This window comes from Galendromus occidentalis, unplaced genomic scaffold (genome assembly GCF_000255335.2).
Source record: "Galendromus occidentalis unplaced genomic scaffold, Mocc_1.1 scf7180000077442, whole genome shotgun sequence".
NCBI classification, from domain to species: Eukaryota; Metazoa; Arthropoda; class Arachnida; order Mesostigmata; family Phytoseiidae; genus Galendromus; species Galendromus occidentalis.
In genome coordinates this window covers 452,628-468,076 of record NW_003805430.1, presented here as the reverse complement: position 1 = coordinate 468,076, position 15,449 = coordinate 452,628, and the positions used below count along the sequence as shown (strand labels likewise).

The 15,449-nt window shown below is 51.9% G+C and overlaps 3 protein-coding genes across 3 annotated transcripts; all 3 read right to left on the bottom strand.

The window, feature by feature from the left end:
• Nucleotides 1-1,111: 1,111 nt before the first annotated feature.
• Nucleotides 1,112-2,404, bottom strand: LOC100898266 (MFS-type transporter SLC18B1-like). The gene has a single exon (XM_003743335.1). The coding sequence runs from the start codon at nucleotides 2,402-2,404 to the stop codon at nucleotides 1,112-1,114; it is 1,293 nt and encodes a 430-aa protein (XP_003743383.1).
• Nucleotides 2,405-7,545: 5,141 nt separating this feature from the next.
• Nucleotides 7,546-8,910, bottom strand: LOC100898125 (MFS-type transporter SLC18B1-like). Its single transcript, XM_003743334.2, has one exon. It carries the CDS (start codon nucleotides 8,908-8,910, stop codon nucleotides 7,546-7,548), a length of 1,365 nt encoding a protein of 454 aa, XP_003743382.2.
• A 2,585-nt stretch (nucleotides 8,911-11,495) lies between these two features.
• LOC100897978 (MFS-type transporter SLC18B1) lies at nucleotides 11,496-12,803 on the bottom strand. The gene is given in 1 exon segment (XM_003743333.2): nucleotides 11,496-12,803. A coding segment is annotated over 1 exon segment (1,308 nt).
• Between the last annotated feature and the right edge of the window lie 2,646 nt (nucleotides 12,804-15,449).

Below are 15,449 nucleotides of genomic sequence, written 5' to 3'. Positions count from 1 at the left end.
GGAACAGCTCCGATCTGCTGGACGTCGGCCTAGTTCTGGCATCCTCTTACGATTGAGCAGTTCTGTGCTGAGAGACTCGGACGCGAGAGATCCTCCAAAAAAGGTACTCTGAACGGCTCATAGGAAGCCTCGACTCCAGCCGTCCAGCCAACAGGTTCTGACGCTTCCTACTCTCCTGTTGGTTCGAATACGTAAGTGCAACATCTGATTCATACCGAGAAAGCCGGCCGCATTGACACGAATTCTCAACACCGTAAGGCAGAGATTGATTCGACACCGGCGAACTCCGTGATCCGCGGGACTGAGAAGTTACTGTACGAGGGTCCGCTTCACTCGGCCCTCCGAAGCGAAAAGAGCTTCTTGGCTCGGAGACCTCCCTCGAGCTGCGAAGCTTTCATGCCTGTCCCCGACATCCGAGTCCCGTGGAAGGATAGGATGGTCGGAAGGAGCCCCGTGAAGTTTAGATGGGACAGCATATCCGACGAGTCTAATATTAAAATGAAGAAATTCTATCCATCCCAGCTTCGAGAGTCCTGCGTTGAGTTTACTGCTTGTCATTTATTACGATTGGCACATCAAGACTTATAAGTGGAGTCGGACATGTATAATTTGTTCATTACTCGCCTGATCTAATGGAATCCAAAACCCAGCCCTGGGTCCATCGACACCCGCAGAATATCTCAGTAAATGCGCCACGCCTTAGACTCCATCTCGGATAAGCTATCGTACAATTATTCGAGAACTGGCCTATTCCCAACGAACATTGGAGAGTACGCACGTCCAGAGCCTCTATGCTTCAATGATACAATATGTTTTCATTCAAAGTTCGAGTGCAAAAAAAACAGGAGACATCGTTCTGAGGAAGGAGCCAGGTTCTTGAATCGGTCGTACAATCCGGGCAATCCTGAAATCTGCAACGCGCGACATCGGTGGAGAGCCACCATCTGGAATGGATTCCCTCTAATCCGTAGTCGATTTTGGATGATTGCGCAAAGAAGGAAAGTTAGCTCAATTCCATCGCCGACCGAGGATCTGCTCTTTGTGAATGGAGATCAACAGATGCGCATTCCTCTGTGAGCTGCGGAGATCTGGCTCGCAGGAAGCGAGGTCATTAGACATCTGCACTCTTTTGGAAACTCCTAGGACCGAGACAAATCGTTCCCAGCAACAGAATCGTAGCTGCCGCCGCCTGTAGCGCACCGATAGCGACTGTAGTCTCGTATGAGGAATAATCGAGAGCGATGTTGCTGGCTATGGGTCCGATTACTCCACTGATCGCAAAAGCGGGAACGAAGATCGCGGCCAAGGCTGCATGCGTATCTTTCTTCTCCCCCCAGTCCGAGAGGAACCTCAAGGCATGCAAGTAACAGCAACCGAATGCGGGTCCCGCCCCCACTCCTAAGAGTATTTGAGCCAGGACGAGGGTCATTTCCGTTTGCTTGATCGAAATCAGAGGTCCCTGCAGCACCAGAGCGGCTAGCATAACCATTTGCCCGCCAAAAACAAAGTACCTGGGATCGGGCATTTTTTTCGAGAGAAACCCGGAGATCAAACTCGTCACGGCGTGCGCTCCTCCCACGGCGAAAAAGAGCAAGCCCGACTGGGTTGCATCATAACCGAACTTGACATTCAGGTGCTGGGCGAGCGTCGATTCGTTGAAGGTGATCAGTAGGTGAACACTCATCGTACAGAGTACGTCCACGATCACAGTGAAGTTGAGCACGAACCATAGGCTCCTACTCCGAGGTGCTTCAGTCCTTCGTTTGCGTGGCTCAGGCAGGAAACACACTGCGAGGAACGTCCAAACGAGCAGGGCTGTTCCCAGGACCCAGAAAGGTAGCGGAAAGCCTCCGATGTCGAAAAGCAAACCACTCATCACAGGACCCGCAACGACCGCCCAGCCGTAGACCGTATCCAATACGGGAACCATTATGTGACTCATCCCGTTGAGTTCAGACCCGCTGAACACGTACGGCATCACGAAGCCTATCGAGCAAGCGGATGCTTCGAGAATCCGAATGATGAGGGATCCGCAGAAGAACGGGCGGCCCGGCCTCAGTTTGTATACGGCAGACATCATAAGACAGAATAACGCATCGATAGTCCAGGCAGCGAGCAGAAGTGACTTGTCATTGACTAAGCGTAGACTGACGAGTTTGGCTGCGAGAGGCGACACGAACACCATGACGAAGTTATACGAACCCATGATAATCCCATATTGTGTCGAGGATAGCTTCTTCTCCTCGAGCGCGTAGACATTGAAGAATGAAGTGAGGTGAGAATAATTTGCGCTCTGCAGGAGAAGACCGAAGCCGATGAACGCAACTACGAGTAACGCACGCCTCGACTCAACACCGCGTGTAGCGGTCGGGGCTCCAGCCGCTGTGTCGATGGTCGGTGTCATCACAGAGTGGTTCTAGTCTGAGTGGGTATGGCCCTGGAGGAATAAGGGAACACCAAGCAGCTGCACTTGAGGGACTGGGTTACCCGAGACTCCCCTAGATGTCAGTCATTTGCGACCCTTGGACGAAATCAGGGTAGATTCTGCGCTCACTTTGAAGGGACAATTTGCACGGATCGAGCAAAAACGCAGAGCTCCATGAAATTGGCTGATCCGAATCTTTCAGCCCTGGGCCCTGGGAGAGTGCTCCAAAACGAGCAGATACCCGAAAAGAAAGTCATTCCGGTCTTGCGCGAAGCCTTTCGCTCGGAGTCTCGATGTCCCTCTGACCCTGCGGGAGGAGACAGTCGGGTCGAGTCGAGCCGTCATCGGTGAATCTTGATTCTGCCCGCGAAACGAGACAGAGTCTGACGTACCCATCAATTATTGTTGGTCGCCGTCTCTGCCCTGCAGCTTATCGATAGTCCGATAGTCATTAGACACAGGAGGAAGCAGTAGGATTATGAGCGGAACACGAACACTTGTGAATGGAATTGCAATCACCACGCATTCTTTCTCAGATTCGTCAGGAAAAGGGGGCGAGACCTCCATATCCTGGAAGCAAACTCTAGCCCTCAGCTGGCTGTCGTAGAACTCCTTTGGTCAATACCTGAATTCGGAAACAGCGAAGGGCAACAAAGTCCAATCCACAGATGAAGTCGGAGCAAGGCTCGGACTCAATCATGGGGAGAAACAAAGAACTTGGAAGAGCGTCGTCCGATCGTGACCAGAGCTGTGCGCCGCGCCCCGAGATCGCCATCGCCAAGCTCTGAGCACGGTGTCCTGCGGCGGAACGGCGCACCGTCATGATCCCCATGGTAAAAAGTCTGGAGACCTTTTGAAAGATTTTGGAAGACTTTCGGAGCGAATCGAGGGAATACAGAAGAAAGTGTTCATCAAAGTCAGAGAAAGAGAACCTGGGCCGAGCTCGATGCGCTCGCTTGATGATGAGAATCGTAGAAGACACCTCATCTCATCCGAGAATCGAGACGATTCATAACTTTTTCTGTCGACCCCTCGCCGCACATCAAGAGACGAAATAGGAATGACGAGCCTGCCGTCTCGTCTTTTCATACACGATAATCGATGAATCTTGCAGAATTAGTGACTTAAGAATAAATGAACCAAACTTGTGCTCGCTCTTCGATTCCTACTTTCGCCATTCCGAAGCTTACTCCTTTTTTCGTGCCCTAGCTCACTCCTTGGGATCTACTTTCCCCATGGAGGTCGCTCCGGGTAAGAGAGCACCGCGGCGCGCCGTGAGTCTCAAGTCCGCTGAAAAACGCCGCCCCCGCCTCTTTTTTCGCCTGTCGTCGCCGCCGCGAAAAATCAGATGGCGCATTGCACTGATCGTGACGCTTCCTGTATATACGCGGAGTTCAGTGCACAGAGCCGCGAAGCATCGCTTCCTCGCCGGTGATATTCTCTGGAGCCGGTGGGAATGGAGCAGTCAGGAATTCGGAAAGTTCTGCGCTCATTTTCCTCTCCGGGCGACGAACAGAGACTCGAGATGAGATGATAATTCCAAATCTCGGACAGTTACTCTCCGGAACGCTCTGTCAGTTCGCTGATGTTTCCGCTGCGATCACTATGTAATCGAGGCAAGGATTCGAATTACGATGATCCCACGTTCTGTTGTTCCATTTTAGGATCGGCTCCTCCTCGCATCCCCTCAGGATATTGGACAGGGAACCCGGGTTACCCCCGTTCAGGGTTTTGAGAGACAGTCCGGGTGCTCCCAAGGATCGGAGGGTACCACCCAGCAACAAACCACGTAGGTTTTGCTAGATTCACCTGTAGCTATGCGTCTGAGGCATTCTGGAGCGCTACTATCTCGATATGGCGGTGGTGCGTCGGGCTGTCGTCCCTCCTCCCATCCGGAGCTATCGAAATCATTCGATTCCATCCACCAGCCGAGCGATGGAAATCCCGAACGCGGAGGGTAATGGTACCCGCTTGGGGTAGGTTCTAACATCGGGCATCAAGGGAAAGGGAATTGCATCTCTTGTGTTAGGCATGAAGTATCACTGAACTGAACGCTTCCGAATCTGGAGCATTTCGCAATTTCAAGAGCGGGAAGGTCAAACGTCCCTGAATCTTCCCGAGGAGCGTGTGGGTTTCGGCTGGGCTTCTCTGTGCCATATCCGAAGCGAGGCATCCATTCTGAGAACAAGCTTGTGGAGATCAGATCACAGATGGCCAGCTGAAAGGCAGGCAGTCAGCAGTTCTCGCTTCAGGACATGAGACGGGAGTCATAATTTACGGTTACCGATGAGATCGGACTCCTTGTCGAGTGAGCTACTCCTAAAGCTTGGCTTATTGGATCAGTCGGAATTGTTCTGCCTGTGTGACAGTATTTCCCTATATTCTCCCGGCGGGAGAATCGGTCGGCAAGCACTTGTTGGCACAGAAGTGCCGCGAACAGCTTACCCACAACACGGGTAGTCCCAAACATTCGAGAAACCCTCTGAAGCAGAAATCTGATTTGAATATTCTTCCGTAGTCGACTTCATCCTTGGACTGCTTCGGATTTGAGTACGAATTAAATCCTCCTCTGCCTTCGCCGTCGAAAGAAGGGCTTCGATTGCATGCTCATCCTCTCCCTCGAGCAAGCCAACGCTCGTGTGGTGGAAATCCCCGTCTATGGGGGAAAGACTCGATCGCTTAGAGTTTGGAGATCGGCGATTGACGACGCCGAGAAAACATCGAAGGACTCGGGCCGCGGGATCCCATTACCGTCTACGGAAGGGATCCCCATCTATTCCCAAGCCTCCGAGAAGGATTGCCCGTCTGTCAGAGAAAGTCTGTGTTTCATTTTTTTTGTTCTCTAATCGAGTCCGAATACGGTCTCCCCAATATGAGAGCATATCAGAGCAGTTCCCGCCTGTGAGAGGGTGCCGTGCCGCTGGAGAATGCCAATGAATTGAAGGGAACGATCCATCCATTCCATACCATATATAAACGCCGCGCGTCTGTCACGTTGGGGTCTAGGGCAGCTACCCAAGGCAAGGGCAAGGCAAGGCATCCGAGCGCTCTTCATTGCCCCTCAGGCCAAATTTGGTTCTGAGGGGTTGCATCTCAGTGCCAGAATTCGCCCTCAGAAGTGCGGAACATGACGTCATCGAGTCCCCCTCGCCATACCACAGTGCCGGCGAGAGCGTTTCCCTTCCCACCCATGACTCGCCGCCGCGGCCAAAACCGTCGCAGATTCGCGCACTCAAGAATCACCGCGAGCAGATTCCGTCGCCGCGGCAAAAGGCGTCGTTTTTTCATGCTTCCGCCGCCGCGCACTCAGGGCTAACTGCGGATGACCGTGAAGCATGCGGTTCCTACCTTATTTTCCCTAGACATACTCCTTTGTATATCGTCCGCTCGCCGGGCATCCTCTATTACTTTTTCTTTTTACTTTTTAATTTCCTTTAGAAAAGCTTCCAAGTTTCTGATCGTTTCAACACGCAGTCAGAGCGCATATTCGAGGCCTAAATAAACTCCTAACGGTTAATCGAGCTCCTCCGACTCCAAGAATATTTTACTTTTGAGTGTACCCTAAAGTGTCTGTCTTGAGAATATTATTCTGTTCCGTGTTCCTCGAGAAGTTTGTGTTTCACAATGGATTCAGCGATTGAAGAACCGATCGCCTCTCGAACTCGCTCAGGTTCAAGATCTTTTCCGACGCAGGGAGAATTGAGGCAACGTCAACACAGAGGTACACTATCAGCGGACAACCGTGAACGGATTCGCGAAGCTGATCGCATGCAACATCGACAGAGAACACGTCAGAAGGGCAGAAGGGCACAGCAGCGGGCTCTCGAAGCGATCTCCGTCAATCGCCCTCCCTGCTGGGAGTAATCGCCCTACGCAACGTGTTCCGAAGTTCTCTGTTGACTTCCTCCGAGTGTTCGAATGTTCAATGCTTCACATTGCAAGGAATGCCCGAGACGGTGACACCGGGAGCAATGTATGCGCCAGCAGCGCGAGGGCGCGCCGAACGCTGGTGCATCAATATACGGGGCTAAGTCTACCAGATAGGTAGCCAAGGGCAGCTCCGAACTCGCCTCTGGAATAGAATGTGGCTCGCTGAGAGAAAAGTCTTTCATCAAGCATCGACGAATACCAGAACAACTTCGCACTTTATCCACAAATCAGCATGTGTTTTCAGAAAGGAGCGCTCTGCTCCGATGTGTATATATGATATGAGTTTAGAACACATGGTGGCTTTTTGAAACAGCTAGGCTCCTGGACATGAATAATAGAACGGAGGGCGCACAACCTGGCGGATGAAAGTGGTTTGCGCCAAACTTTGCCAAATATTTTCGTCGAGCGCCCTTTCCGGGGCCCGGAAACCGAGGGATTTCGTCATACCGACTTCTATCGAGAATTCTCTTCATGCTACTGGTAAATCGCTCCGAAGAACCATCCGACCAGGGCTCCGGATTCGATAGTCATGCATACCCGCTCTATAGATTCTGGGGAATGAAGGATATCGATCGAGAATCATGGCTGATATCTCAAGTCAACGTTTTATTCACGTTTTATTACAACCGTTCTATCCTACCGCTCTTCGTCCGTAGACTTTCCTCAACGGCGATAAGAGAATTCGTCGCTGGCGAGCTCATCGCGTCAAAACAAGACCCTGGATCGAAATCCTATGAGACCTCCCAGACGGGATCCGTTGAAAACTTGTCTCGGCTTTTCCCTTGTGCATCTTGCATCATCAGCTCAGCGGTCAAAGTCTTTTTGAATATTCTGTTCGACGACCGATCGCTTTTGATCTCACCCCAATGATATCTCAATAACTTTACTACTAGCTTCACTAAAATATCAATTGCATAACCACGGCTCAGACGAATAAATATATTTACATGCCGAGAAGATGAGGAGGCGATTCGTGGCGGATCCATCAGACGCGACAGCCATCCATACGTCCTAGAAATTGGGATCCGCCGGCGCCCTTGTTCCCTACAGGGTACCTTGCACGAAGACTAAGGATCGGTCTTCCGATCCGGACTCCACGATCAGTCCGCGTCTCCCTCCAGGAAATATTCGCTCTTCGTTTACAAGACGTGCTCACCAGGAGTAGATGAGGAGGGAGTAAATCCGATCCCTCAATTCCTTCGGGCGGATCCAGTACTATGGAAGGTCGCGAAGGCCAGTAAAGCTGTCACGAGCAAGGTCTGAACGGCGCTCACAGCTACCGCGGTCTCATACGACCAATAGTCGAGCAGGACGTTCGCCACGAGAGGTCCAATGGTGCCGCCTATCGCAGTGGCTGGAGTGAATATTGCTCCTAAAGCAGCATGCGTTTCTTTACTTTCGTCGCCATTCGAAATATACCTGAGAGAATGTAAATAAGAGCAAACGAACGCGGGTCCGGCGCCGAGTCCTAGGAGCATCTGAGCCAAGATGACAACGCCCCTCGTTTGCTCCACAGGAATCAAAGGTCCTTGAAGGAGGAGAGCGAACAGTATGATGACTTGACACGGGAGAACGAGATGACGTGGGTCTGAAATCCTTCTCGATATGTAACCAAGAAATAGACTCGAAAAGGCGTACAGCCCTCCCGCGTATAAGAAGAGCAGACCGCACTCGGTAGCGCTCATTCCGAACTTCGAATTGAGCCGCAAGGCGAGGGTCGACTCATTGAATGACAGCAAAACGAAAGAACTGACGGTGCACAGCACGTTCACCACGACGGGGAACTTCAAGACCCTCCTCAGACTACCCCCTCCGGACGTTTTCTCTTCGACGTCAGACCTCTCGTCGGGTTCGGGGAAAAAACATATGCCGAGAAACATCAAGGTCATCAACGCGCCGCCGAGAACCCGGAAGGGGAGAGGGAAACCCCCGAGATCGAATAGTATACCGCTGATCGCAGGACCAGCCACGACCGCCAGTCCGTATATTGTCTCCAAAACCGGAATGATTATATGATTGATCTCATTAAGTTCAAGCCCAGTGATCACATACGGCATCACAAAGCCCACCGCGGTCCCGAAGGCTTCGAGGATGCGAAGAGTCAGGGATCCGAAGAAAAATGGATATCCGGGACCAAGTTTGTACGCGAAGGAGAACAAGAAACAAAATACCGCGTCGATGGTCCATGCGACGAACATGATGTTTTTATCCTTGAAGTATCTCAGATCAACGAGTTTCGCTGTGACCGGTGAAACGAATATCATGACGAAGCAGTTGGCCCCCATGATGACACCGTATTGGGCCGATGATAGATCTTTCTCCTCGAGCGCGTACACATTGAAGAATGACGTCATGTGGGTATAGTTTGCACCTTGCAGAAGGAAACCTGTGCATATGAAGGCAAGAACACAGGAAGCCCTCCCCCGAGAAAGGCCCCGTGGCGACACAGGAACGGTCCCTTGGATGTGTTTGGGAATTTCGGGGGAGGTCGATCCGCTCGGATTCTCGAACACCTGAATTCCAGTTGTGTCGAGAGATCGTGAGTCGTTTTCCATGATGATTATCGCCCTTATTGAAGCACCGATCGCGAGGACTGTAACGAGAGAAGGAACGATCTGAACGAACGGCGTAGGCTTTACTCAGGTGCGGAAGATGCGATTCGGAGCTCTTATCGAAAGTCAAAGGCTGAGCTAGATGGGTACAGCATGTCGGACACGGCTTTCCGGCGATTTGCAGATCCCAAGTAGGGGAGAACAGCTCACGGATCGAGCTCCAAACGTTCTCGCTATGGGTGCACAATAGCCAGACGAGTCTATTTTTTGGGAAATCCTGTCGTGGTGGATCAAATTCGGTTTCATTCTTGTCACTGCGATACCCTATCGCCTGATGGCGCCCGCATATGAAGCAGACGATTCGCGCTGGCAAAACATCGAGAACACCACCTTATTCCCTGCCTCTTTGGAGAAAGCGCCAGGCGAATTCGGGGAAACCGAGGATGGTGTTCCGTAAGGTCGACGCTGATAGATACTCGAAATCTTTGAGGATCAAATAACCGTCATTCAATTCAGGACAATCGCTGGGTGTTCGCGTGCTGGGCTTCAGCTCTTTCAAATTTTCATCCTCAGGCAGACTGGAAACCGTTCGACTTGGTAGTCAGAGATCAGCCTCACGTTCAAGACTTGTGAGACGGAGTCTCACGGTCAGATATTGGACCGACCACAGAAAGAGGCCTTCGCTCTGCCGACTGGACTCGGAGTAGGCTCCCCCTTCACCGGAGCTCCGGTTCCCGCGTGCAGAGGCAAACGATCGGTATCTCAAGGCTCTGAGCGAATAATCCAGCCCGGTCCGATCGGGGAAAGGGACACTTCTTGACCAAAAATCTTGTTTCCTCTCTACAGCCTGAATATACCGACCGTCTTACTTTCCTTCTGCTCCTTCCGGAAGCATCCTTCGCCAGAGGCTCCGGACATACGGTGAAGGAATCCGCTAGAGAGCATAATGCTGAAGGGAATCTGCTCTCCCACAACTGAATGGATATCAGACCTATGCAAAGACCCAATCTGCCCCCCTCCCCCCATAAAAATCCTACGGACGCCCTTGGACATATGGGCGGTCTGTCCCCTGTTTCCGCAACGAGCAGGCGCCCGGTCGATAGCCTCTCGGGATTCGAGCCTGATCAACTGGGGAACAGGAAGAAACAAAAACAAAATGAAGAATTAATGATCGAATCGAGCAAGGATGAGCCACCTCCGGCGGAAACGATTTCGTGGAAGAAGTCGGGAGCTCCTCTTCAAGTAACCGAATCAGGAAAGAGAGACACATCTGCCACGCTAGGAATGCTGATGAACGCGTCGCAAGCGAAAACTGAGGATGTCTCGCTGGGAATTTTTTCCTTGAAGCTCAGCGATCGCAAAAGCGATTCTGGAAGGGAAACTCATGAGGAGCGCGTCCTCTGGAAGCTCCGCGTCGCATCGGTTGCATGCGAGCTTGCTCAAGTGATGGAAAGAGAACTTCTTTTAGGGACCCTCAGACTCCGCATACAAGCTACTTTCTAGATAAGTGGGCGAATGGTGACCCGATTCCATTCGAGGCGGAAATTGACTATCCAGTTCCCGATCCGTGTGATGGTGCGAGAACTCCCGACCACTGAGGGGAAGAAGGTGCTCGTCAAGGACAGGGTCTCCGGTGCGGGATGATGCCCGGGTGATATTCATGCGCGTAAGCGTCTAGAACAGGCCGTCCCGGTCTAATCTCGTGTCCTCACGCTTCGCCATAGCGACAGCTCCTGACTCCATATCCTCTTGAAACCGTTGCTCGGTGATCTCGTCATCGATCAATGGGAGTTCCGTCTCTGCGATAGGCCGGGATGGTTCTTCCGCTGAATCGCTCACTCAGCGGTTCCCTAAGGGAGCAGTATAATCCAAAGGTTTTCGATTGATCTCTCCGGTACCGAACGATCTCGGCTGTAAACCTGGCCCATGCGCGGGAGTCTCAGCGACCATCGTCAGCAGAATTCATTCGCGAAAAAATCGATTAGCGGCTGTATCGCCGCCCGCTCCTTGTTCTGCGAAGCGGGGTCAGACCCGGATTTATTACAGGTGCAGAATTGAATATTCTTAACCAAGAAAACGTTCGTTCCGATGCTCTTGGAATGACACTCGAAGACGCCGCTGATTACCGCCGTATTCAATTCGCAGCTAACACACGATGTTCTCGGGTTCGCAAGTCACCGTGTCTCGTTCGGAATCGGCCTTCAGAAGCAAATGCTCACCGAATCGAATCTCGTGATCGCGTCTCGGGTGCTGACTGTGAATTTCATCTTTGCCGGATAGAAATCTCGCTGTGAAATCTCTCGATCAGCTCAGCTGTAGTATGACTTCGCCGTAGTCTATTACATATTTAATTTCATATTTCATGCAGACTGCAGACTCCATAGTCAGCATTCAAAAAGACTTTTTTGACACTCAAAGTCGAGAAGGAATGATAGATTGAGCCGGCCAGCCAGCCTGGAGCCAGTCCAGAGTCAATGCTTCGCAGAATGAACAGCTGGAACTCCATCTCAGGGGGCTTGAGTCCATTGTACTCTCTCGGAGGAATGTGGAGCTTCGCCGTGGGGGGAGCCTCGACAGAGCCAAACGGATCATCTTTTCCTTTCAGCTCTATTGACACCAAAACAAATTGTGCACAGAAGTAGGATCGATACGGCCGCGCCCTGTACCGCGCAGAGAGCGACCGTCGTAGCGTACGAGAAATATTCGAGGGCAATGTTGCTGGCGATCGGCCCGATAAATCCCCCAATCGCAAAGGCAGGAACGAAAATTGCCGCTAGAGCAGCGTGCGTTTATTTTTTCTCATCTCCATCCGAGAGGTGCCACAAAGCATGCAGGTAACAGCAACCGAACGCTGGACCGGCTCCCGCACCCAAGAGCATTTGAGCTATGATGAGGGTCGTTTCCGTTTGTTCCATTGGAATCAGAGGTCCCTGTAGAACTAGGGCGACAAGGGTTACGATTTGACCGCATAGCACGAAATGGCGGGGATCAGGGACTTTTTTCGAAAGGAATCCGAAGATCAAACTCATTGCAGCGTAGACACCCCCCACTGCGAAAAACAACAATCCGGACTGGGTCGCGTCGTAGCCGAAATTCTTATTGAGGTGCCGAGCGAGCGTTGACTCATTGAATGTGATCAGTATGTACACACTTATCGTGCACAGCACGTCTACGATCACAGGGAATTCCAGTACATTCCATAGGCTCGCACCTCCGCTTGTCTGCTCCTCTTCGTTTCCCTTTTTCACTGGTGTAGGGAGGAAACACCCCGCCAAGAGTGTCCAACACAGCAAGGCTGCTCCCAATACCCAAAATGGCAAGGAGAAGCCCCCGGTATCGAATAGATATCCACTCAACGATGGCCCTACTACGACCGCCCATCCGTAAATGGTATCCAGTACCGGGATCATAATGTGATTGATCTCGTTTAGTTCTATCCCGGTGAATACGTATGGCATCACGAAACCCATTGCCCCTCCGAAAGCCTCGAGAATCCGGATCGCTAGAGCTCCGACGAAAAATGGAGTTCCCGCTCCAAAATTACACACGAACGACATGATCAGGCAGAATATCGCGTCGAAAGTCCAAGCGAATAACATGAGGCTTTTGTCCCCGATCAAGTTCCGAGCGACGATGTTCGCCGTCAGAGGCGACACGAATACCATTACGAAATTGTAGGACCCCATTATGATGCCATACTGGGTCGAAGAAAGTCCTTTCTTCTCGAGTGCGTAAACATTGAAGAATGATGTGACGTGAGAATAGTTTGCACTTTGTAGAAGGAAACCGAAACTTATGAAGACGATTACGAGAGAAGCCCGTCCCCATTTCAGGCCGCTCGGAGCGGCCGCTTTCCCTGCCATTTTCCTCTCCGGGACCTCCAGGATGGCCGTCATGTCTAGGTAGCCCGAATCTGGCGAGGCGCCTCAATAAGGAAAGAACGGGAAGCGCTCGATATGCCTGGCGCTGGGAGACGTCCTCCTCGGAACCACCCTCAAGGCGGGGCCTGATGTCCGATGATGACAGTTTCTGCAATCATTTATCGGCAGCGAATGAAGCAATAATCGAGGGGTCTAGCGAGGGCAAGTTGTGAGAATCCTTTGAAGGCGCTCGCGAGAGAGTGTTCCAAGCCGTGCAGGAAATCAAATGGAAGCTGGTCCAAGTTTCGGATGACGGCATGCGGTACGGTTGTGGATCGTCTTCCGACTCTGCGAGAATAGAACGGGCGGTCAAGTTAAAATTGGTCTTCTCCGCAATAATCATCCGATTTCCCCCGCGGAAACTATCGCCACCGGGCAAGAATGAGTCGATCGATGCCCATGGGAACAGGCAGGTGATGCGAGAGAAATACTTTGAGTCGTGACGGTGCGCTGAAGGCGCCGATTCAAGCAGGAGAGGATCATTCGAACGCCGGATTCCGCGCCGGTGCAACAAGTATCGCGACAAGCATTCGGACACCAGCTCGAACTTACCTATCGATATTCGTTGAGCGTCGCCTCTCCCAAAACATCAATTTCACGAACTTGATTGGGCTGTGATGCGAACGCGCGACTCGTGAGCGGGGAAGATGCGCGATCTCTAGCTGAAACCTGTCTGGCGCCTGTGGTGACTGAGAGGGCGAGCACAACGAAGTCTTTCTCAGGTTCGTCGGGGAAGGGGCGAGATGACCGCACTCTGGAAATTGCCCTGAATCCCCGGCTGATATCTGCGCTGTACCGAAACTGCACTGCTCACCTTCCGGAATGAGAGACTGCTTCGCGAGCCGTGGGCCATAACGCCCAGTGTACATGGAGATTGGGTCGATTCGAAAAGAGGCGGGAAACGCGAGCAAGAAGCTCACTCGTAGTACGGAGCGAGGGAGTCGAACAACAGAATTCAGAAAAACGGAAACGGGATCGTTGGGTGACAGGGAGGCGACACGGAGACAGGAAGGGGATTGAATGCTGAGGAAAGAATGAATTTCTAGGGGGAACGATCTCCGTCATTCGCGGGTTAGCACAGAACGGTTGAGGAACCTAATCTTCTTCCCGAGAGGAAAATTATTCAAGACGCCTGGTCCGAGGCCAGCGGAACTTTCCGTGCGACGGATTGTAGGACGATAGAGAACGCGGGTTTCAGGAGGAAAGCCATGCAGGCTGTAGCTTGGGTAAAGTTTGAGTTCGTTTGGATAATCAAAGGCTGGCGTGTTGTACCTTTTGAAGAATCGGCTGAAGGTAGCAATGACATATCGTCGTTCTTCCAGCGAGAGCCCGTCTATACTATGAGAGTTCCGAGACTCCCGGAATGATATTCGCACTCTCCTCTCGCGACCGGTAACTCACGATCTGATGGGTCCAGAAAGCAAAGTCTGAGCAAGGAGAAGTTTGCAGAAAGTCGTTTATGTCATGTGCGAGATAGGACACCGTCCTAATAGCTTCCGTCATGAGAGAGAAATCGCTTTGATCCAATGACCTCTCACTTTGGGGAAAACGCGATTCTTACGTATCCGAGCAGAGCAACGGAGAGACACTCCTCGGGAGTCGGGATCTATAATAATCGGACGACCGAATGCACCGGGAATCCCAGTCATGCCCAGTCATCAGGACATGCCTCTTCGGATCGCCTGGTTCTTCCCTGGGAAGAACTAACTGAGACCCGCTTGCCGTCCGGATTGAATGCTCGAGATACGCCACCGCTGTCTCTGCCGCGGCAAACGACTCGTAAGTTTCTCGTTATAGTACCCTTCTGCACGTTGGGAGCCCATATGAGACCGTTCGGAGATGCATCCGGATACCGAGCCTTCTGATGTCAGGGTAGAGGCGGGGAATCCATCGCAGAGAGGAGATGCTCGCCTGTTAGTCTGGAAACTAGAGACAGACAGTCAGTCAGGAGTGGGGAGCTGTCTATATCAAGCTGAGCGCCAAAGGGACCTAGCCACTATTTCGACTTACATTCCGGACGTTTTGTTACAACTAAACTCGCGGGGATAGGGCGACGCCCGCCTTGTGACTAGGTGTTCCGCTCCGAATGACATGTGAAGACATCACCGAAGGCGGGGCAAATTCAAATTCTCAGAAAATCAGCCCCTGCCCGCAATTCAGGAGCTCGAGCAGATGTTCTCGGAGCTCCTGAGCTCGAGCTTGAGCCCTAAGTTCGGGTGTACTCGTCACTTTTTTATTCGCCTCAATTGGGAGGCCTCCCTATCCAAGGACTCGTGATTGTCAAGGGTCTCATCAAGAGCCTTGCATCCATCGAATCCGGCCGCCGGAATTCCCGACACAGAAAAAATTTGGATAAGGAAACTGTGCATCGACGGAGTTCGATTGGAAACCCTATTCCCGCTGGACAGGAGCAAACAACTTGGTTTACAAGCTGACAAACACCACCCTACGCATCGGGGATTCAGAGCGAAATTCCAGAGGCCTGGCGATCATCGAAGCTTCCCGAGCACCGAATACAAAGCGGAATCAGGTTTGAGGGCTGTTGGTAGCGGTTTAGCAGCGATTTGCACATCCCTGCCGCGTCTTAATATTCAGCCGGTGTATTCGCTCACTATCTATGAA